The following is a 22,324-nucleotide window of genomic DNA, read 5'->3' as shown; positions in this document are numbered from 1 at the left end:
CTCTTTTCTGCAGCCAGTCCCTCAATTTAGCTTCTTATTAGTAAAACCACCAACCTGTTGGCACACACAGGCAAAAGAATGAAACTTGGTATCTGATCATTCTTTACTTGCACTCCACTCCAAACCCACTGCCGTCAAGTTAATTCCGACTCATAGCTTACTTCTACTAGCCTAATGAAAGGTTCCCCTGTAGAGGAGGCAGGATTAATGGTTCAAATGAGAGTATTAATGGGATTCACTTCCCACACCAGTCCCTGGTCTCCTTGGCACAGGTAACATAGAGCTGAGTCTTAAACATGTTCCCACCATAAAGCTTTTCTAAATCATTCCTTATCTGCTTCCAATAATTCTGGCACTTGCACAAACCTATAATTGACTATATCTTTATTTCTATAGTGGGTTTCTTGTTAGTAATCTTGTTTTGTGTTTTTCTTTCCTTCAGTGAAAGTAAGTCCATTAGCACTGAAAAAAAGTACTCATCTGACCAATGAGTACAGAACTGGAACATTGTTTAGAACCAGAGCTTATTATGTAACTAATCTCTCTAGTTAATGTAAACTGTTCCACACACTCATTTAAAATTTAAAAAATAAAAATATGATAAACAAACCTCATAGCTTAAGTACATTTCCATAAGGGGCTCTGTTTAAAAAGAGACAGAGAGAGATCACTGATGCCTTCTTCCTTTCACTTCATTTTTAAAGTGTGCTGAATCATTTTATGAAAAGAATTTATACACACACACGTACACCTATGGAAGAAAACCCTAAAGAATTTTGATTGAAGAGACTTGGGGGGAACTGGTATTTCAAAGTGTTTCCCAAGATAGTTATAAACATACAGCTATAATTTACATAGCAGAAGCCCAATTGCTATCAATTTTCTAAACAACTACAAAAGAGTCGCAGATAAATTACAGCAAGTATTCTATGAAAACTGGTATCCGTTAACACTGTACATAGAGTCCAAAGTGGTCCACTTTCACCAGAAGTCAGAGATCATGGGAGCTCAACATCCTCATTTTCCACTGGGGGACTGAGGCCTGCCATGGTGCCGGAGAGGATGGATCCAGTGTTGGTTTCACTTCACCAAGGTGCCCTCCCTGATTCTTAGTCACCTCTTCCTATCTGAACTCTACTTCCAGCCAGAGTTTGGCCCATATAACAAAGCACTTCATTGTATTCTCCACATGGAAACTTTAATTCAAGGAAACAAACCACATTAAGAAGCTATTTCCCACAAATAACTGAAACAATAGGCTTGTCAACAGAAAAAGAAAAAAGATGACAAAAAGCACCCTCACTAATCTGGGAAGCAAGCAAGAACAGTAGTTTTTTTTTTTTTTTTTAATGTTTATAATAAACTATGGCACAAAAATTTTTCAAATTAATTGCAGATTCTTCCAACCATCTACTGGAATTAAATTTTTTAATAATTTCTCTAGTAGAATTCCACTTTCTTCATCCATCTGTGTCTAAGAACACGAAGTAAAACATAGGTAAACTATTCCTTGTAGTAACTGGTGTGTTTAAAATAAAAATTATAGCATGTAATAATATTAAGCAAAGGCATAAATAAATATAACAAACCACATAATTTTTTTCTAAACTCTTTTATCACATATAATACATTGTTGAATATTGTGGTGAGTTCACTTCTTTATGAACTGATGCATCTGTCTGAAACAGAAATTCTCCAAACAAGAAAGCACCAAAGTAAATTTCATTAAAAAAAAGTAACTGATATTCATGGTTTGAAAAGTTCTTTCAGACATTTTACAGTGGAGTAAAAATTTAAACTTCTGAATGAAAACCACTTATATTAGCTAAGGCACATCTGGACACCTCCAAGCATTCATATTTATAACTACATTATTACTAACTTCAATAACCAGGGATTTCTAAAAACACTCTATGTCCCCAAACACAATCTGCTGGGTGGATCGAATAACTAGATGGGCAGGAGGCAGGGTAGTACTCACTGTCACCCTAGAGACTACCCACACAAATCTGTTCATGCAGTCAACAGTACCGCTTCCACAGCTGAAAGAACTCAGTAGATGCACACTAATTTTCTAGACCCTGCACTGGCCCCAGCCATCTTTCTCTACAACTGCATCTACAATGGAAAGGACCTCAGCATGTCTAACTGAGCCTATTTAGATGCAATCACTCCCCGAAAGGGAACGGGGAGTTTTCTAAGCAGGAGACAAAATAGAAATCTTCAAATACATCCCTATAATGAAGGATCCCCACTCACTTCAAATAGACATGAAAGACCTGCAGATGTAACTATAATCAAACAAGACCAAGAATGTCCTCTTTTTCTAAGGTTAGAAAATAAAGCTTTTAGAAGAGACTCAATTATAGTAATTAACCTGATTTAGTTACTGAGTGAATTATAAACTCACCTATGATTGTACTATAAACTTGAAAATTTTAACTACAAAATAATTAACCAAATATTCTCTATTCATCAGTTCAGTTAATTTTTGACCACTTAATATGGAAATTTTATTTTTTACTAAATTGATTTAAAGAGTAACACAGATGCAATAATATGCTGTTTTTCCCAGATCATACTTTTACTCAGATGAAAGTATAAAATCTAAAAGCAGAGTAGGTAATTTTATGTGACAAAATATGAAATAATGTCTATAACAGGTATCATATGTTCACGTTTATATTATCAATGCTGAGCAAAAATCTTAGAACTTCCCTAGTAACTCCTGAGTTGTACGTTTTATTTTCTTCTTGAAGCTGAAGTCTCAAAACAGAAATTCAAAATAAAACTATACAAAATAATTTTTGAATTGAGAACTAGACTTGATTAAGAGAAAGCAGCTGTATTTTCACTTTGATTATAATACTTTGTTTCCTTATGAGATTGAGCATGAAAAATGTATAATGGTACAATATTTTTAATGTTATAAACTTTCCCCACTGTACAGAAATATATCTTATAATTATATATCACTTTACAGTATTTCAAAATATTTTCACATATATTATCTCCTTAGAGATAGGAAAGCACAAATATTAGAAATGTACTAGACTAATCAAGCAGTATAACATCTATTGCAAATAAACTACAGCTTGCATGAAATGCAAGTTAGTATTCTATTAATAGCCAATATTTAGTATCCTTGTAGTCCATGGTACAACAATACAGGCTATATATTGCAAGGATTCAATATTTAAACATGCTTCGCCGCATTTTTTTACAGCTTCTCTGTAAATTTCTGCAAGCATATGGTAGTTTTTAAAAATACAAAATATTGGAGTCAAACCCAGGGAGCTGTTTCTTATCTAAGACACAAATACATATCCATAGATCTTACTTAAAAAACTACTAAATGTACAAAGTATTCTTAATAGAAAAAAAAAATTCTAAACACTCATAATTTTTATCTGCAAAAGGAATGATATCCTTTTACTTGTTCTCCACTGAATAATTCTCTCATGTTATTTACAAATTAAATGTAGGAGACATACGGTTACATATGAATATGCACTTAAAAAAAAAAACACCATGATGGAAAAAGGCCACTATTTTAGATGGAAGCCAGGCAGTCTTCCCCTTGAGATTACACATTCTCAAACTAAATGGCACAATCTAATTCAACCCCTATTTAGGAATAATATCCTAAACATTAAGCTGTTGAATGAATGTTTTTACTTCTAAGGGTTTCATATACTACAATTTCTAAATAAGTCAGTATATATTCATTTATTTTAGTATCTGGTCACTATTAATATTTTAGTATCTGGTCACAAATTATTAATATTAAGCATTTAGAAAGGGGTCTGAACACTTTACCATGTGTGCAAAATTGGTAAGATATTTTGAATCAACTTAATTGTATCCTTACAATTCAGCCTAATGCAACAATCTACTACCATCCCCTAAACTGTTAAACTGTCTATTGAGCTCTATGAGAGAGTGCTTCAACAAATACCACATAAAAGGTCCATGTGTTTCTTGCATGCAAAAATAAATAAAATGCAAACACAGAATTGTTTCCTTAATCCTAGTCACTCACTTCACAAAATGGTGGAAAGCAAAGATTGGTGCATTACAGGAACTAAAAATAAGAACGTTTTTTACCTTGTACTTACTGGAATATGATATACAACAAAAGTGTTATTAACATTCAAATAAAAAATTAAGGGTTAAGCAACTGTGATGTTTCACATTAATTTCAAAGCAATAAAATATTTTTAAAGGCTACTATTGGCGGGTTTATTTTCCAGAAATCCACTGCTGAAAATGGACCAAGAGAAAACAGCAGATAGTATGATGTGATATCAAATAGGTCATATTAAAAATTCTTTTAGGGGTTCAAGTGTGAAGAACCTTCTCAATAGCCTAAGAGACACAAAACCCAATTCCTTTCCAAATGAAACAAAGTAAAAATATTTTATTTATTAATTGCTTTAACTGTATTTATATGTATGCTTTGAAATTCTCACCAAGTGTTTCTGGTTGTTTTATGGTTTTTAATAATAATTAGTGATAATAGTTGTTATTGTTGTGTGCCATCTAATCGGTTTCAAATCGTAGTGACAGTATAAGAAGCAAATTACATTTTAAACACTATTAAGTAACATATTGTTTGTTTGTTAAAACTGAGCATATGGAATTTCAAATCTGTTCTGAATCTTAAAGTTTGACAATTTAGGGACTCATCAAATTGTATTAAAAAAAAAAGATATACTGTGGATTAAACATGTTCTAATCCATATTAAATATCTCCTAATCCACATAATGGAAACCCTGGTGGTATAGTGGTTAAGTGCTACAGCTGCTAACCAAAGGGTCGGCAGTTCGAATCCACTAGGCACTCCTTGGAAACTCTATGGGGCAGTTCTACTCTGTCCTATAGGGTTGCTATGGGCCGGAATCGACTCGATGGCACTGGGTTTTGGTTTTTTGGTATTTAGTCCACATAACACTGAGATACTAATGGTTTTAGTGACCACTGCCTCATTGCCAATGCAACAGGCATGGCTTTTTAAAAATGAATAATTCCTTTATTATTTTTAATTCTATAGCCATTTGCATTCAGAATCAAGCAGCAAATGTATATGGAACAGCCATAGAAAGCGTAATTCTTTTCTTGGACTTTTGCCTCAAAGTTTGTTTTAAGCACTTAATACAGAAAACCATTTTTATTTTAAACAAAGCAAATTCTTGAAATTAGACAAAGTCCACCTCTGTTCCATTTAAATTTCAAAACAGGTCATACTAACGCACACTAGAATAATGTATACTAGAAATGCACGTGCTAGTTGACAAAGATGGCAGGATGAGGATTAGTGTAGAGAAAGCCAAAGAGGAAACTCAGTGGGGCTGATGGATGGGCTGGGGAGGTCATAGCTCCCCAAGAATATCCATTTTACTTTATCAGAACTTAAAAATAAATGCGTTGAGGTGTTGGAATCAAAGAATCCAAATGACTCTTCCAAATTTTCCAGCTAAAAAATATAAATCCATAAATCATTTAAAGGTTGTGTCAATACAATGAAATCATTCTTTGATTTTCCTCATGTAGAATGTAACTTCTCAAAAGAATTTACTTGATATATTAAGTGATTGTTTTCAGATACCTTGAAAATAATTTAAAAGTAATCATTTTGTGCAGAATTTGAAAACCCACACCCTAAAAGCATTACAGAACACTTTAATTTATTGGATCTTGTCTTAAGACTTATCAAATATTACATTCATTTTCATCCAAAATGAAAAACAAACAATAAGAACAAAGAACACAACATAAATCACAGATGGTGAGATTTTGAAATTTGACCTTGTTTTCGTTTTTTAGGAAAAATTCTACAGTAGTTTTTTTTTTTCCCCCTTACCTAAATGGGTTTGTGGTTTTTCTGATAATTCACTGTAATAGTATATCGTCATGGGAACTTGGATTTCCAGGATTTTCAGAGTTTTTGTTAGGATTCTCACCTTCTTCGTCTTTTTCAGAAAGGGATGCACTTTCCTTTTTCTCTATGGGATTGTTAATTGTTTTTTCTGGTGGAGAATTGGAATTTTCACCATTATAGTCCTTCTCACTGTCTCTCGACTTGGCAGCTTCATCGCTGGACTCTGCTCTGGGCCTATCTGACTGTTCTCCAGGCTCTTTAGGTGCCACTTTTTTTTCTTCCGCTGTTTTGCTATTTAAATGAACAGCTGAGGAGGAATTTTTGGACTCCTTGGATTTTTTGTGTATAGAAGTTTGACTGTTATGACCAGAGCTGGGAGGGGTGGGCATTTTGGGGGCTTTGCTTCCCTCCGACTGTTCTTTCCTAGGTGGCCCCCAGATAAAATTCTCTGAGGGTGTGTAATGTTTCTGTGCAAACCGCAGCAGCTTTCTCCTTTCTCTTCTGTCTCTAATTGTATAAACAAAATACTCCAGAGCACTCTGCTTAATATTGGGAATAGTATTCTCCACAAGAGCCTCATGAAGGATAAATTTCACAAGAGGAGATTTAAAACTTTCATATCCAAGCTCACCAAGGCTTTTGAGAATACGGGTGATTCTTAAATAGTTGTGCTGGGACCTGGAAGAGAGGATTAAATAAAATGAGGGTGAAAAAGTCAGGTGGAGGAAAACAGGTAAACGAAAACGATTACAAAAATACTTTTTATGGAACTGTAAACAAGGGAATTATGCCTTGAATGACTTTTTTAAAAAAGTCAAATTAGAAACTATTAAAAATAAAAAATTAGAAGATATACATGTCTCAATTTAATGTCAATCCATGTGAAACCTAACATGCAATATGTATTTCCTGTGTTTGTTTAGTTCTTCGTATTAGAAAAATGTTTAGAATAGAATTTTTTCTTACTGATGTTGAATTACTGTTTGTTTATTAAGTACCCTAATGATGAATAATCTAATAGAACTTTTATTTGCAACAACAGCAATGTATTATACCCATCACTGGTAACTGGTGCTGCACATAAACACAATATTAGCCAACAGCTGATCACAATTTGCACGGAGCTAATTAGTAAAATCCACCTTATTAGCCAACTCAATTATGACAAAAGATGTAAAAGTGACATATTTAACAAAAAAAAAACACCAAACCCAATGCCATTGAGTCAATTCTGACTCATAGCAACTCTACAGGACTGAGTAGAACCACCCCATAGGGTTTCCAAGGAGCACCTGGTAGATTCGAACTGCCAACCTTTTGGATAGTAGCCACTAGGGTTTCTGTATTCAGCAGAACATAGTTTAATAACTCTAAGGAGCCCTGGTTGCACAATGGTTATGCACTGGGCTGCTAACTGAAAGGTCAGCGGTTTGAACCCACCAGCTGCTCCACAGGAGAAAAGATCTGGTGATCTGCTCCCATAAAGATTACAGCCTGTATAACAGAGGGTCCCAGACAGACCTGAAGAAAAATGTAGAATATTCTAACTCATTAAAAAAAGGCCAGACTTATTGGCCTGACAGAGACTGGAAAAACCCCAAGAGTATGGCCCCCGGACACCCTTTAGCTCAGTAATGAAGTCACTCCTGAGGTTCACCCTTCAGCCAAAGATTAGACAGGTCAATAAAACAAATGAGACTAAAGGGGTACACCAGCCCAGGGGGCAAGGACTAGAAGGCAGGAGGAGAGAGGAAACCCGGTGATAGGGAACCCAAGGTCGAGAAGGGGAGAGTGTTGACATGTCGTGGGGGTGGTAACCAATGTCACAAAACAATATATGTGTACTAATTGTTTAATGAAAATCTAGTGTGTTCTGTATACCTTCATCTAAAGTACACTAAAAAAAAAAAAGATTATAGCCTGGGAAATCCTATGGGGCCGTTCTACTCTTACAGTCATACGGGGTCACTATGGGTCAGAATCAACTCCACAGCACAAAGAACAACCATTTAATAACTAAGAGCATGGACTTTGGAGGTAGACCTGAGATCACACCCTGTCTCAACCACTTACCAGCTATTTGAAATTACGATGCCTCTCTAAGCCTCAGTATCCTTCATCTGTAAAGTGGGAGAAATGGCCCATGCCTCACTGGACAGTTAAAAGAATCAAATGACATGATGCATATGTACAGCATGTAGAGCTCAAAAAATATTAAATACTATTTAAAATTATCAGTAGTACTCTTATTTTCTTATTTAAAGATTTGATATCAAAGACCATCCTATTTGTACCTATACCAACTTAACCTAATTCTCTTCCATCCCTAGCCACTCTCTCCTCCTCCTGCCCAACCCAATAATTTTAAACTATTCTTTAAATAGAATTATTTCTAATGGCCTTGGCTCCAAAGATACCTTTTTTCTCAGATTACACTAATGTCTTTCTTCTCTGTCCCCAAATTAAGGTTCTTATCAGATGAATGCTTCACAAATCTGTTCTGACACAATTCATAATCTACCTCACCCAGCCCAGTCTTTGCTTTATTACACATGCTCTGGCCACATCTTACAGGGATTTTCAACTATGTATATTAATCATGGGTGTCAGCAACAACCCAGGTATTTACTTACCCAATACTGCCACACAACCATAATGTTGTCATTTTTTTTCCAACTAGTAAACCAGTTGCCATTGAGTCAATTTCAATTCTTGGTGACACCATGTTTCAGCGTAGAACTGTACTCCATAGGGTTTTCAATGGCTGTGATCTTTCAGAAGTAGATACCCAGGGCTTTCTTCCAAGGTGCCTCTGGGTGGGTTTGAACTGCCAATCTTTTGGTTAGTAGTCAAGCGTTTAACTATAGGCACCACTGAAGTACTCCTCTTTTTCTAACTGTAACTTCTTAAAACCTGTTTTACACCTTAGAAACTGAACTTTCTACAAGCATTGCATACACCCAGCCTGGTTTCCAAAAGTTGTTGAAATATTTTACTTAGGAATAACTAGCAAATTAGAGAAGGATGTTGATGAATTATTTGAGGGAAGGAAAGGGGAAGTTCCATGGTCTTATATTGTAATAAGAGTTTGTTTGGACAAGACAAAAACTTTAATGATTTGGACTAACCAAACACTGAAAAGACAAGCCTAGCAGTTTTTAAAACGTCCATGCCTCTGGATGCTTACAAACAAAGTATTACTTTAATATTCAACTTTCTGAAGGCTGAAAGGTAAACACAGCACAGATACAGATAGGTTTCAGTTTTATGAATCTGTGTTTTTTTTAATGGTTAGGAGGCAAGAATCTTTTGAAACAATACAAATCTTGGTGAAGTAAAGAAAGTGTACCACTAACAGCAGGGTTAACTTAGTTGTTATTACGGAGACTGTATACTCTAAAAGGAGCCCTGGTTGCACAGTGGTTAAGCATTTGGCTGCTAACCCAAAGGCCAGCAGTTCAAATCCACCAGCTGCTCCTTGGAAACCCTATGGGGCAGCTCTACTCTGTCCTAAGGGGTTGCTATGAGTCAGAGTCGACTTGATGCCCATGGGTTTGGTTGGGGGGGGGAGGTTTATACTCCAAAAACATAGTAACAAAACTCTTGGGCAGTATCTGTTTCCTAAGCCTATGAGAAGGACGTATATGGAAAGATAGAAGAATCTTTTCACAAATCTCAAAGAGGAACTATATGATAAAACAAAATTTACTATATTTGCAACCAGTTCAATTTCATATATCTAATCCCAGATGAAAGGTCAAGCTAAAAATTTTGTACACACTTAGCAGTATCTGTACATTCTCCAACTAAAAATCTTTATGTAACAGTAGAAAAGGACAGAAACACAGGCTTGAAGAATGACACTCAATATTCTGGAACAAAACTATGGAAGAAAGCAACTGGGTGTTTCAGTATGACTTGAAATAACTGTCATAATGAAAGATAAAATGGAAATGGGGGAAAAGTGGCTAAAACCTCCTAAACGTTGTGAGCAGTCTTTGGAGTTGCACAGCAAATGAAAGAGATAGGCTAGGCTTCCAGATAGAGATAAGGGCAACAAATAAGGCTGAGGTTGTCCGGAAGACTGGGTACATGAAGACAGAACTCACAAGGACAAGAACCAGGAAGACAGAAAACAAAAGAAGGGACTTTGGGTGTAAAATATAGGCCTGTAATCCAAGCCGATTACAAATAAAATTGGAAATACATTGTAGTGGCTGATCTATAAATATGTACTCTCATGTTTGAAAATACCTCTTTTAGCCATAGTCACTAGTTCACTGAAGGTTGTTTCATTTCACTTTGATTCAGTATTTTTCCTCTCCTGGGCTACTATCACTATATTGAGTTCCCTGCCTTCTCTAAAAAACTCAAGATACAGTACAGATTAAAACACAAATAAGTTACGGCATTTACAGATAAGTCAGAAAAAAGCCCAACTGAAGAAAGAAAATGGAATAGAAGTTTTCATGTAACCCCATGTAATTTGTTCAAATCTAGTCAATAAATATCATTTTTCTGGCAACTAAACCAGAAAGGAAACTTGTTTTCTGACAGTCTGAGGCAGTGGATAGTTAATTTATAGCTAGAAAAGCTCTACGCGATACCCAGGAAAAGGAAAGACAAAGACCATGGGTGGTAGAAAGAAAGAGAGCTAGGTGAGGCAGAGGAGTGAGAAGTGACTGTTAGTTCAGGCTTTTCTCCCCTGACTCAAGCCAGCAGATCCTTTAATTAAACCCTTCAGAAAGGGCTCTGTTTTCAGCTATAAATCAGAGGAGCTGATAATAAAACCCCAAAGAGGCTTTAAGCTGACAACTATATTTTATTCAACCATTTATTCATTCAACAAACTTTAACTATGGTTACTATTTGCTATTCCAAACAAATACACCAAGTTGGAGAGGGGGGTTCTCTAAAATGACAGTTTTGAGTACATGGAAGATGAAGTGCTATCAGATCCTCTCCGAAGATTTACTTTTACTTTTGCATCCTCCATGTCAATAGGCTGCTTGGATACAGCTTTCTTTGACAAGGTCACAGAAAGGCTTACTTCATCTAGAGATAGATACCTGCATTGCTTAAGCAGTACCCTGTATAAATCAAAGTTAACTTGAGTTATGAGTTAATGGGTCTTGCAGTTAGGATCATAAAGCTTTATGCCCATGTCATCAGTGTTTTAGCACAAGCTATCTTTTTAATTGTATTGATTTTAGCTAATAAATTATAAAAGCGGGGCTTAAACATTAATATTATATTCATTTTACCAACATAAGATGACAGCTCTTAAGAGAAAAACCTTAGTTTACTGATGCACAAAACTTTGAATTGTTTTGGGCAAAGAGAAATTGCTTAGGTTAGTTTTTTTTTTTTTTCTCCTAGTACTTGCCCAGTTCAGCTAATTATAACGTGTTAAAAAATGCTTTAAAGCTGCTGGTTTATGGTCCAGCACTTACAAGTCACCCTGTAATTAAAAAGGAAGAAAAAAAAAAACCAGTTTCTATGCAAAGAAAATATTAAGAAAAATAGACTTTGGCTATAAGTATTAATGAAAGTTATAAATAGCCAAGCAAAATAATATAGCAAATCAATTCCAAATAAACAATGTTACAAATTTTATCACAGGTTTCTGAATTTATTACCAAAAATGAGCTTTTGTTTTTGACCTAAATAGCAAGACACTTTTAATTTTCTCTCCATTTTAGTAAAAGATACATGTATATCTGAGTCTTGTAAAATTTTTGCATCATAGGTTTAATTCACAGATTTAATCTAAGAAAGCACTATGCTTGGGGATGTTAAAAAAAGACTGTGCCCCCAAGAAGCTTACAAGATAATAGAGGAGATACAGAAAAACTTTATACAAGCAATAACCATAAATGCCAAAGACAGTGATATAAAAAGGCGAAGAGGCCACACTTAGATGTGGGCAATGGAGCGATTTCAGAAAGAAACAGTTCTGAAGCTGAATAGCCAAGTTTCTATTTGAAATTTTTCTTTTTTGTTTTCGTTTTGTTTCAGAACGTAGAACAGAGGGCAAAATTTATTTTAGACGAGCTTTTGAGTCCAAATACCTGGATCCATCTGCTATTTGTTCCTATGTTCCGCAGAGAATTGTGACTAAGACAAAAATAACGTGCCAATACCCCAGTTTATCACTAGGGCTTTACTTACTCATTCAGATGTCGAAACCTTTCCTGCCAGTTAACTGCTCGGGCCACATTTCCAGTTTTATCAATCAGTTTTATTCCAAAAAATTCTAACATCATTTTATAAGCCAGAAGGAATCTTCTAATTGCTTCCTTTGTCTTTTTGAATTCCTAATGGAAAAAAAAAAGTCAGCTACCAGGACAGTGAAGTGGGAATATTTTTTTGCCACCTCATATAAAATGAATAAAGCTTACATTACCTCAATTTCATACGTAGTTAGTTCTTTAGCATAAAAATTCAAGCCTTGTTCTCTCAGGGGGAAAAGCCTATTATTTTAAAAAATGAAATGTCTGTTAGTGTTGTCTGGAAAACACACATGATTAAGTAGGACATGGTTCAAAGTAGGTAATATATAACTGACCATTGAATGTAAGTGTGGTTGTGCTCCAGCTTCTCATAATCTCCTTTCCACTTATTTAGAACTTCTTCAATGTAAACACCTAAACAATAAATATTTAGAAAGTGAATTAGACATTTAAAACATTTTGAAAGCATTTTAAGATTTGAATCACTCAAGTTTTACAGTAAAACTTTTAAAATTTAGTAACAGCACACAAGAATAGTGATTTCAGAAGATGAATACTCTATGCCACATATTCAGTTATGAAATAAGCCTAATTTAAAAGAAATTAATGGCATCTCAAATAGCTGACAGTGTTACTCTAGAGCAGCGGTTGACGAACTATGGCCCATACTTGTTTTTGCAAATAAAGTTCTATAGGAACGCAGCCACGCACATTCGTTTATATATTGTCTATGGCTATTTTCATGCTACAATAGCAGAACAGAGTAGTTGTGACAGAGACTGTATGGTTCATAAAGCCAAAAATACTTACTATGTGGCCCTGTACAGAAAGTTTGCTGACCCTAGCTCTAGAGGGTCACATAGTTCTTTAAATACTGGATAGGATCAAAATAACATGTATTTCAGGGAGAAATAAAGGAAGGGAGGGAGGGAGGGAAAAAGAGAAGGAGAGAAGCAAGGAGGGAAAGAAAAATGTAAGACAAAGTTATTGAGCACCTACTATATGCAGGACCATATTATACAGACTGTACATCACCCAGCTTAATCCTCACAGAACCCTCCAAATCAGGGCTATTATCTTCATTTTACTAATGAGAAAATTGTGTGATGTGCTCAAAGTAGCACACAAATAAAAGAGTAAATCTAGGAGAACACAGGTCTTTCTGGCTCCAAACAGTATGCCCTTTTTACCATACTCCATTGTTCCCCTGTTAAGAACTCATTATAACAAAATTCTTAAGTCTGTCCAGGTCCTCACAATTGACTATGCGGCCATTTAGTCAATCATATTAAAAAAGACCCAAAAACATTACATTTCTCTGAACATAATTCATCGCAATCTTGTTTCCTCTAGAGATTTACCAATTTGTAGTAGAGTTTCACTTTCAGAAGGGTTGGTAAAAAGTTGTTTTTGAGTCATATCAGAATCAGTTGCCATTGAGTCAATGGCAACTGGGTGTCAGAGTAGAACTGTGTTCCATAGGTTTTGCAATAGCTGATTTTCTGAAGTAAATCACCGGGCTTTTCTTCCAAGGCCCCTTTGGGTGGACTCAAATCTCCAACTTTTTGCTTAGCAGCCAAGTATGTTAACAGTTTGCACCACCCAGGGATTCCCTTTTGAATCATACTGTTGGCTTTATCAACACATCGAAACTATTTACCTCCACAATTTTGCGTTTACCTTTCCAACTACCCTTCCTCCTACTTAATAAGTAAAACATGCCATTGCAAGCCTCTGTTACTTACAAATGTGTGTGTGTACATATAATGGGAAGGAAGGTATGTGAGTTGATGTAATAAATATATAATAACATCCAGGATAATATTTTACATGAGCTTAGTTAAAAATTCTGACCCCACCAATCTTAGAAGATTTCAAAATAAACTTTGTGATAAGGATTACAAAGGATTTAATATACTGCTTGACTTGCTGTTTTAAATTACTACCTCAAAATAAACCCAATATTACACATACAAAAATAATTGAGTTTTAAATACTGCCATATCTGTTCAAGATTTTTAATACTTGAAGACATTCCTTTAGACGAATTCTGTAAAATTCATATCAGAATTGAATTAACAATTTATCATTGTATTTCTTAAAAAGTTTTCTTACCCCAACTGCTTAAAAAATAATGATTTAAGTAATTCCACTAGCAAATAAAGCAGCACATTTCTATCACTGGTAAATTTCGCAGTGCATTTTTATACAGATATTTCCCTCCAAATCAGAACAGAACTTTTGGGACACCAGAAAATTAATTAAAGACAAATGGATCTGGCCATTTCAGCAATGTTCTTAAGCCATTACTCCCAAGTAGGGCATGTTTCAGAACACAGAGCAGGGAATTCCTCCTCACAGTGCTCTACCCAGCCTTTAAATCTCCTTTCTCCGGTTAGTTCACCAAAGAAGGCAAGGTCCTGCCACTTTCTAATGACAGAAAACAGCTTTGCTGGTTTGACCTGGATGAAATTAGGATGCCCACCAGTGGCATCACTAGGGTTGGTGTCACCCAGTGTGGTAACTCATGGTGTCACGCCCCCCAATGCTAACTACCACAATATCGTAGCTAAAACACCAGAACATTTGAGAAAATCATCAACTATAAAAACACCAGCAGCAACAAAAACAACAGCTTGTGCTTGTAGGATGTACAGACAAAAACCACGTGATTCAAAGCATCACTGTAATTGGGTGATAATGACAGCTCTGACCAGAAGGCATTAGAAGGTTCAAAAAATAAATTAGCATAGAGTTTGAGTCTTGTAGGTATACTGATACATGTAAGCTGGGCTTACGAAAAATATTTTTGTTGTTACAATTAACTACAGGGATATTTTTATTAAAAATAATAAACTTCTGCTGAGACACTGCACAAAAATTTTATAGACAGTCATTTTAGTGTCATCTACCCTGACAGTGTCAGCAGTACAGTCTGTACCCCCATACCCCCTAGTGATATCACTGATGCCCACCATAGCTTGGGTCCTCAATGAAATATGCAATTTTGTAGACATATTACCATAGCAGCTATATCCCCTCACTATGGCTTTAGAAAAGATCTTAAGAGGGCAATTGTAGTGTTAAGAAGGAGAAGGCAAGTTTATTTGGAAGACATGGAGTGAAATCTACTCTATACTTCTAGGAATATTGCAACACTGAACTAGGTCTGGTCTTACATCCCAACCCCTGAATCTGAAAGCAGGAAGGAAAACATAATTCTAGATGTAAGCCTCACTTTCAATCACTTTCTAAATATTTTTTGGGTATGACACACTGGACTCTGGAATCTATATCCAACTCTAGAACAAACTGAGTGACCCAGCAAGTTAGTTATTTAAGTTACAAGTCCTAGTTACCTCATCTTTAAAATGAGAATGCTGAATTTGAACTCCTCTAATCTTCCTTAATCTAATGTTCTATGATTCTATAGATCTTCTCTCTTTTCCTCTCACGAAAGTTGCCCCCACTTTCTTTAAGATAATAAAAAAAAAATAAATAAAATAATACCCATGTTAAAATAGGTGATAGGAAGATATTTCTAATCAGAAGCTATTCCTCCAGAATTTATCAAGTGGTTGCTCACGATTCTAGGGTCTAGGACTTTGGGGACACATTAGGCTACATAGCAAAATAAGGCCAATCCATGAAGAAATGCATTAAGAATGTACTAACTGTGGTCTAAACAAAAATAACCAGGTATATGTCATTATTTAAAGTTTTTTTTTTTTTTTTTAACCAAGGTAGCAGATTACTCACCATCTGGCTTAAATGGAATTTTATTCTTATAAAAACGAAGATTGCTCAAGTCATTTTGATATCGGATATCTTTGAAGTTCTGCTAAAGGAAAACATAAATCAATCTCCAGTATATGAACAAATAGAAAAGGCGCGAGGCTCTTTCTGGCATGTTTGGTCATTGGCACCATAAAATAAGGAAACAGAAGGGAAACACCTTACATTTTAGAAAAAAAAAATTCAGTACTCTTACTGGATACTGGTGTCGGTATTTGTACAAATCTCTCGCTGCATAAAAACTTCTCTTTGGTTTGGCAATTCCTTCAGTGGAATCACTACCCTGAAATAAAAAATGAAACTCCAGTTACATGCTGAAGTGAGGTAATTTCAGTGAGAAGCTTCTAGAATAAAATTAAAATAATGAACACCATTAAAGTAATTCTGAAAACTATTAAGCTGCCCAGATACATGAAAATACTAAAAATGTCTCTTTACTAATGCTTACTAGCAATATTTGTTGGCATTCTATTATCCTGATTTGAACCAGTAACATTTGTCCTAAGGGATATTACTAAATTTAAAACTTTTTTACTCACAAAAAGATTATAGAGGCCAAGTGTTATGAATCAACACCCATCAGAAAGAGAATTCAAAATTAATTGAAGACCTGTATTTTACCAGAGTTTACACAAGTGGTTCTATTTAAAAAAAAAAAAAAAAAACTTATTTGGGACACTTTACATAATTTTAAAAGTGTTAAGGAAATAAATCAATTCTACAAAGAAAACTGTCATTAAATTTGCAATATTTAGCTGTACTTGGAAGTCAAGTAACTAAATAGTAAACTATTAGCTTTCTAAACTCCATCCTTTACAACACTATAACAAGTACACAAAGGCATGAATACTCCTCTGTCCACTCAGTGATAAAACAATGTAATATAAATCAGCAAACTGAAAAAATATACACACAAAGCAGTAAAAAGCTGTCAAATGGAATAAACTTCAAACTGAAGTAATTTATATGTGATAGTTTACTCATGCTACTTAAATTCTAAGCAAAATCCCTACCACCATGAAGTTGCTTTTAAAATATGAGATGCAAGTCATTATAATTGACTTATATTCTCTAACTATATGTACTATTATAATGTATAAGAAACTGTTTTATGTCCAGTGTTATGCAGGACAATGAGACTGACTATGATTAAGAAAAAGAAAATAAAGTTTAGGCTTGAATATTCATTAAGAACTTTAGTCCCAAATCCTTTTCTCATCATCCCCTACCCCCATCTGTGTTGACAGACTGGCATCCTGTAAGCAATTTTCACACATTTTTGAAGCGGTGTGATCCTCACTATTACTACAAGTACAGAGATACTTACTTCAACACCAAATCCTCTAATGTTGAACACCAGTTACTCTGTCATGTTACATAAGCCAGGAAGAGCTTAAATTCTGGTCCTTACCACACGTTTCAAAATAGCTCTGCCTAGCAAGTTTCTGCATCTATTTAGCCTGAGCTACAATCATATATGAATCATCTTACATTTGTATAGAAAGCACTTTTCCATTTACAGAGCACTTAGATGTATGTTATTTCATTTGATTCTTATAACACACCTAGCTGGCAGCTATTAGTGGCTCCATTTTAGAGACAAGGTAACCGAGAAAGGGAAAAGTTACACAATGCCCAATGACAGCCCGGGAACTAGAATCTGAGGCCCCGGGCTCTAAATCCAATTAATTAAGTATGATTCAGTTTCAGCCTCACTAAAAGTGAATGATCATTGTAGAAACCTTGGTATAATGTCAATAGACAAAACTTGGAATCAGGAGACTTGGACCAGCTCTTGACTCTGCTCCTTGGTATTTGTGTGACTTTTTTTTTTTTTTTTTTCTCCACTGGAGAAAAGACCTGGTGAAAAGATTACAGACTAGAAAACCCTATGGGGCAGTTCTACTCTGTCCTACGGATTGCTATGAGTTGAAATTGACTCGAAGGCACACAACAACAAATGAATCTTAGTTTTATCATCTGTGAAATGAAGATAGTGACTCATGCCCTATCTACCATCCAGGATTATCACGAGAATGACCGCATCTTCCAACCTCTAAATCTACCATCCTTCCTGCATCTGTCCCTGTTCCTCCAATACACGCTCCTTTTAGACTCTTTACTCTGTCCCTTCCACTTGCTCGGGCAAGGATTTTGTTCTTCAACCTACTGCTCCTCTTTCCTGTATCATCAAAATTTCCCTCTCTTCTGAATCATTCCACCTCAGCCAACAAACACACCTTAGTGTATCTAATCTTAAAATAAACATACAAAACCTTCCCTTGATTCAAATCCACCCTCAATTACAAACCTATATCTCTATTCCCTTTTATAGCAAAACATCACAAAAGAGTTGCCCATACTCCATGTCATCATCTCCTCTTCTCCCATTCTCCTATCAGCCCATCCCAATCAGGCTTTTGTTCTCATCACTCCATCAAAATGGCTGTTGTAAAAGTCACAAACAAATCTCCATCTTGCCAAACCATTCGTCAGTGTTCATCTCAGGGGACCTCCAAGCAGCATTAGACCAGTTAATCCCTCCCTCTTTCCTAAAACAGGATACCACACTCTCCTGGTTTTCTTCTTATCTCATAGTTTGCCCCTTCTCAGCCTCCTTTTTGGCTCCTCCTCATCTTCACACTCCCTAAATTGAGTGCCCAGGGCTTAGTCCTACTTCCTCAACACTTCTTGATGGCTTCTTACTTTTCCATGACTTTAAATACGTTTGATCTATATGCTGATGACTTGAGCTCTGGTCTGAGCCTCCATTCATAGAGGCACTTACCTACTCAACAATTCCACTTGGGTGTCTAATAGGATATCAAACTAAACAGAATCCTAGATTTAACCCCAAATGTGCTTTCTCCATCTTAGTTAGACTACTCCATCTTAGTTAAGGGCACCATTATTTGTCCAATATCCACTTGGGCTAGGATGACAGCAGTGGAGGTGGTGAGAAGTAGTCAACCTGAGATATATTTTAAAGGTAGTACCAGTACTACTTGGAAATCGATTGTGTATGGGAAGTAAGCGAAAAAATGGCAGACACAGTCACAAAACAAAATAAATAAGTAGAATTTTTGGTGAAAATGCTAACAAGAAAAATGAAGCATTAAAGGGGAATAGGGAGGGTTGGGCTGTCTACCATTTACTAGGGTTGCAATTAACTAGTTAAAACATGCATTATAAAACTGTTTTATATAGATGGACCTGGTTAGTTAAATTAAATCTGAGGTTGTGTTTTTTCTTTTTTTTTTTTTATATCCCAAACTCTGTAGGTTACTTAATTGAGACATAAGTAAAAGGGAAAAACACTGAAATACAACATCTAATACTTTCCTGGGGTTGTACTGGCAATGCCAAACAGAGCAGTGAACCAGGACACAAGGGGCAAAGGCCTATTCAGGATTTTAACGGATCAAAATTTCTAAGGATGGTGTCAGACATGCCTGCCTCTGTCTCTCCCCCTATGATCTTGGGTAAGTTTCTCTTTTTCTCCAAGCCTCCTTTTTGTCTAAAATGGGGATTTAAAATACCAACCCCACTCAAAATTGCAGTGGATTTAAATAGCATGTTCATGATAGAACCTGCATTTAGACTTTTTTAATGACTCCTACTTTTTTTTTTTTTACTGACCTACACAGAGGCAGGTATGGAGATCTGTGAGTCAAGGTTTAGCAGATATAAGGTGATGATTCCCCTACTACAAGAGACCAACCCACGTGCTTAATCAAACTATGAAAAATTAACGGATGGCACTCCTGAAGTTAAAGGTTTTATTGGACAAAGACCTTTTAATTTGCTGGATGATCTAGTTTGGATAATATGGGGGTGAGCAAAGGCAAGGTGGCCAACAACCCTGTGGTCGCATTTGACTTTGGGCTCCATATTCCCACAAGCATCACCCCCAGCTGATAAAGGCGGAGGACTTGAGGAACTGCAAACCTTAAAAACTTACATGATGCATACGTTTTCCGAAGTTACTCCTTTTTAAAGTTTTCTGAATTATTTTCAGTCCACCAGGGGTTAAAACTGTCATTAACGTCTTTACTAACCTCTCCTCCAAATTACATTAGTCAAGTGATTTAAGCACAGCTGGATCAACAAGTCCTTATAGGTGAAATAAGCTTCCCGAAGAGTGCCCTGAACTCTTCGGTTGACAGGCCTTACTTGGGCTAAGAAATGTGGCGTTTTAACTTCAGACAGGGACCATCTACAATACTTTTAATGGCCGTAGACCTCACTGCAGGGGAGAGTGTTGGCTGCTTGTCAATTTCAGTCCCATCTTATTCTAAGCAATTTTTACCAATAACATTCACTAAACGGGTTTTCGCAATCGTCTATTTTTAGACAGGTTCCGCCCACCCCACCTTCGCTTCACCCAGAAACACCCATTGAAGTTGGGTTCTTCCTGGAGGGACTTTCCTGCCATGCCCATGGCCAGGCCCCAGGCCGGCAGCGGCCAGCCCTGACCTCTCGATCCCCGCAGGCCGCCTTGCCCCCCAGGGCGGTGGGACAGCTGCCGGCGCGGAGGGGTCCGGTCGCAGGGGACGCGCAGCCGCCCGGCACCCCTGCCTTCCACGCGCTCGGTCGCTTGTCGCTTGCTCCTCTCCCTGCAGATGTCCTTTCTCCCCGGCACCGGGGGCAGGGACGCCCCGGCCCGGCCGGGGGCCACCGCGGGGCCGCGTACCTGCTCGGCGCCCGCCGCCTCGGCATCCTCGTCCGGCGCGTTGCTGGCGCGGGGCCGCCCGCTGGCTCGCTCCGGAGGCTGCGCGGGCTGCTCGGGCTGCTCGGGCTGCTGCCCCGGGCCCTCGCCACCGACCGGCCCCGGCTCCTCGGGCTCGGGCTCCGAGTCCGTCTGCCAGGTGGAGTCGCAGTCCTCCACGGTGGTGGGCTCGCGGAAGCTGACCCCGCCGAGCAGGTTGCCCATTGAAGAGGTGGCGGCGGGAGCGGGGCGGCGGGAGCGGGGCTGCGGGGCGCAGGCTGCGGCAGGCGCGCTAGGGCCCGGGCATGGCCGCGGCGAGGGCGCTGGGCAGCAGCCTCGGCGCGCCCGCCGCCGCACTGCCTCAGCGCGGCGAGCGACAGACAGGCACACTCGCGGGGAGGAGCCGGCGGCCCCGGGACCGCCGCAGCAAACGCTTGAACCCGCCCATCTGGTTCCTTCTCCTCCCCACCCGCCGGAGCCGACGCCGGCCTGGAGCCTCGGGGGGCGCGGTGTTCAAGTCCGTCTGAGCGCCGCGGCCCCCGGGCCCCGGGGACGCGCCTCGCTTTCCACTTTTCACCCCGGAAGGCCTGCCCTCGCTCGGACCTCTAGCGTCTCATGGGTCGGATCAGGGCCTGCTGCCCTCCCGCAGGGGCCGTGGGCCACCCGCCTGAGGCTCCTTCCAGCTGAGCGGGAAGGGTGATCCCGCCCAGCTCTAGGAACCGCGGACTGGTGCGGACGTGATGTTGGAGGAGGTCTCACCATCATCAGGCGGGTCCTGTCCACACCCCTCCCCCCTCTCCGGGCTGGTCCAGAAGGAAGATAAATTACCTGCTGCAGAGGAAGGCAAAAGCTAATGGTGATCCAGCACCGTATAAACAGAAATACAGGCTACTGCGACTGTACTTTAGGGCAGCCACCTAGAGTCCAGGTGGTCCAGATAAAGTCAAAACTATCGGACACCTCATCTAATGGGCAAACGTCTCTTGAAACAAAAGGGAACTATACTAACTAGTCTTTCATGGCATGTCCTGTGGAGAGTTTTACTAACGCCCACTCCAAATCTGTGCTCTGACTAGAATAAAAACTCGGAAACCTTGGCCCCTTGGTCTATCCTATAAATGAAAGGGGAAGAGGGTTACAGGTGCTATAGAAGTACTTAACGGATAAAATAATATGATCAAATAAGTGACCTGGAGAAAAGTGATTGCTATAAAATTTGTATTATGACATCTCATTTGGAAACCCGGGTCGCCTAATGGTTAGAGCTATGGCTGCTAACCCAAAGGTTGGCCGTTCAAATCCACCAGGTGTTCTTCGGAAATCCTGTGGGGGCAGTTCTACTCTGTCCTATAAGGTCACTAGGAGTCAGAGTCATCTCAATGGCAATGAGTTTGGTTTTTTGGTCAACTAGAACAGAGCACCTTGAGGGCAGCTACCTCTGTATATATATTCAGCTGCACAGGCCCAATGTCTGGGAAATAGGAACTTGGTAGGTACTCAGTAAGTATTTGTTGAATATGGACGGAGAAAACGGGTAAGATATGTAAGATTAAATTGGTGTAAGTGATATGAAAGCAGATGGACTTTTTGTAGGGGACCCATCAGGTGAACAGGGAGACCATTCCTCAGATAAGTCAGGAATGCCTTTCTTCAAGCACTGAAGCAGGAGATCTGGGCTGTGGCCCTGTCGCTAAACAGCTTCTGAC

At 38.1% G+C, this 22,324-nt stretch overlaps 1 protein-coding gene across 2 annotated transcripts; it reads right to left on the bottom strand.

Annotated features, from left to right (window-relative positions):
• Positions 1-381: 381 nt before the first annotated feature.
• Positions 382-20,895, bottom strand: OGFRL1 (opioid growth factor receptor like 1). 2 transcript variants are annotated; one of them, XM_064287916.1, is made up of 7 exons: positions 20,604-20,895; positions 16,107-16,193; positions 15,875-15,956; positions 12,451-12,529; positions 12,289-12,355; positions 12,054-12,199; positions 382-6,560 (listed from the first exon to the last, which is right to left on the bottom strand). In XM_064287916.1, exons 1-7 carry the CDS (start codon positions 20,841-20,843, stop codon positions 5,894-5,896), a joined length of 1,368 nt encoding a protein of 455 aa, XP_064143986.1. In that variant the 5' UTR covers positions 20,844-20,895; the 3' UTR covers positions 382-5,893. The 2 variants fall into 2 exon arrangements, with proteins under 2 accessions (XP_064143986.1, XP_064143994.1); XM_064287924.1 differs by having other exon boundaries at positions 15,875-15,953; positions 20,604-20,894.
• Between the last annotated feature and the right edge of the window lie 1,429 nt (positions 20,896-22,324).

The sequence above is a fragment of the Loxodonta africana genome, chromosome 1 (genome assembly GCF_030014295.1).
Source record: "Loxodonta africana isolate mLoxAfr1 chromosome 1, mLoxAfr1.hap2, whole genome shotgun sequence".
Classification (NCBI taxonomy): domain Eukaryota; kingdom Metazoa; phylum Chordata; class Mammalia; order Proboscidea; family Elephantidae; genus Loxodonta; species Loxodonta africana.
Note: the sequence above shows the minus strand (reverse complement) of the source record. Positions and strands in the feature narration are given on the sequence as shown.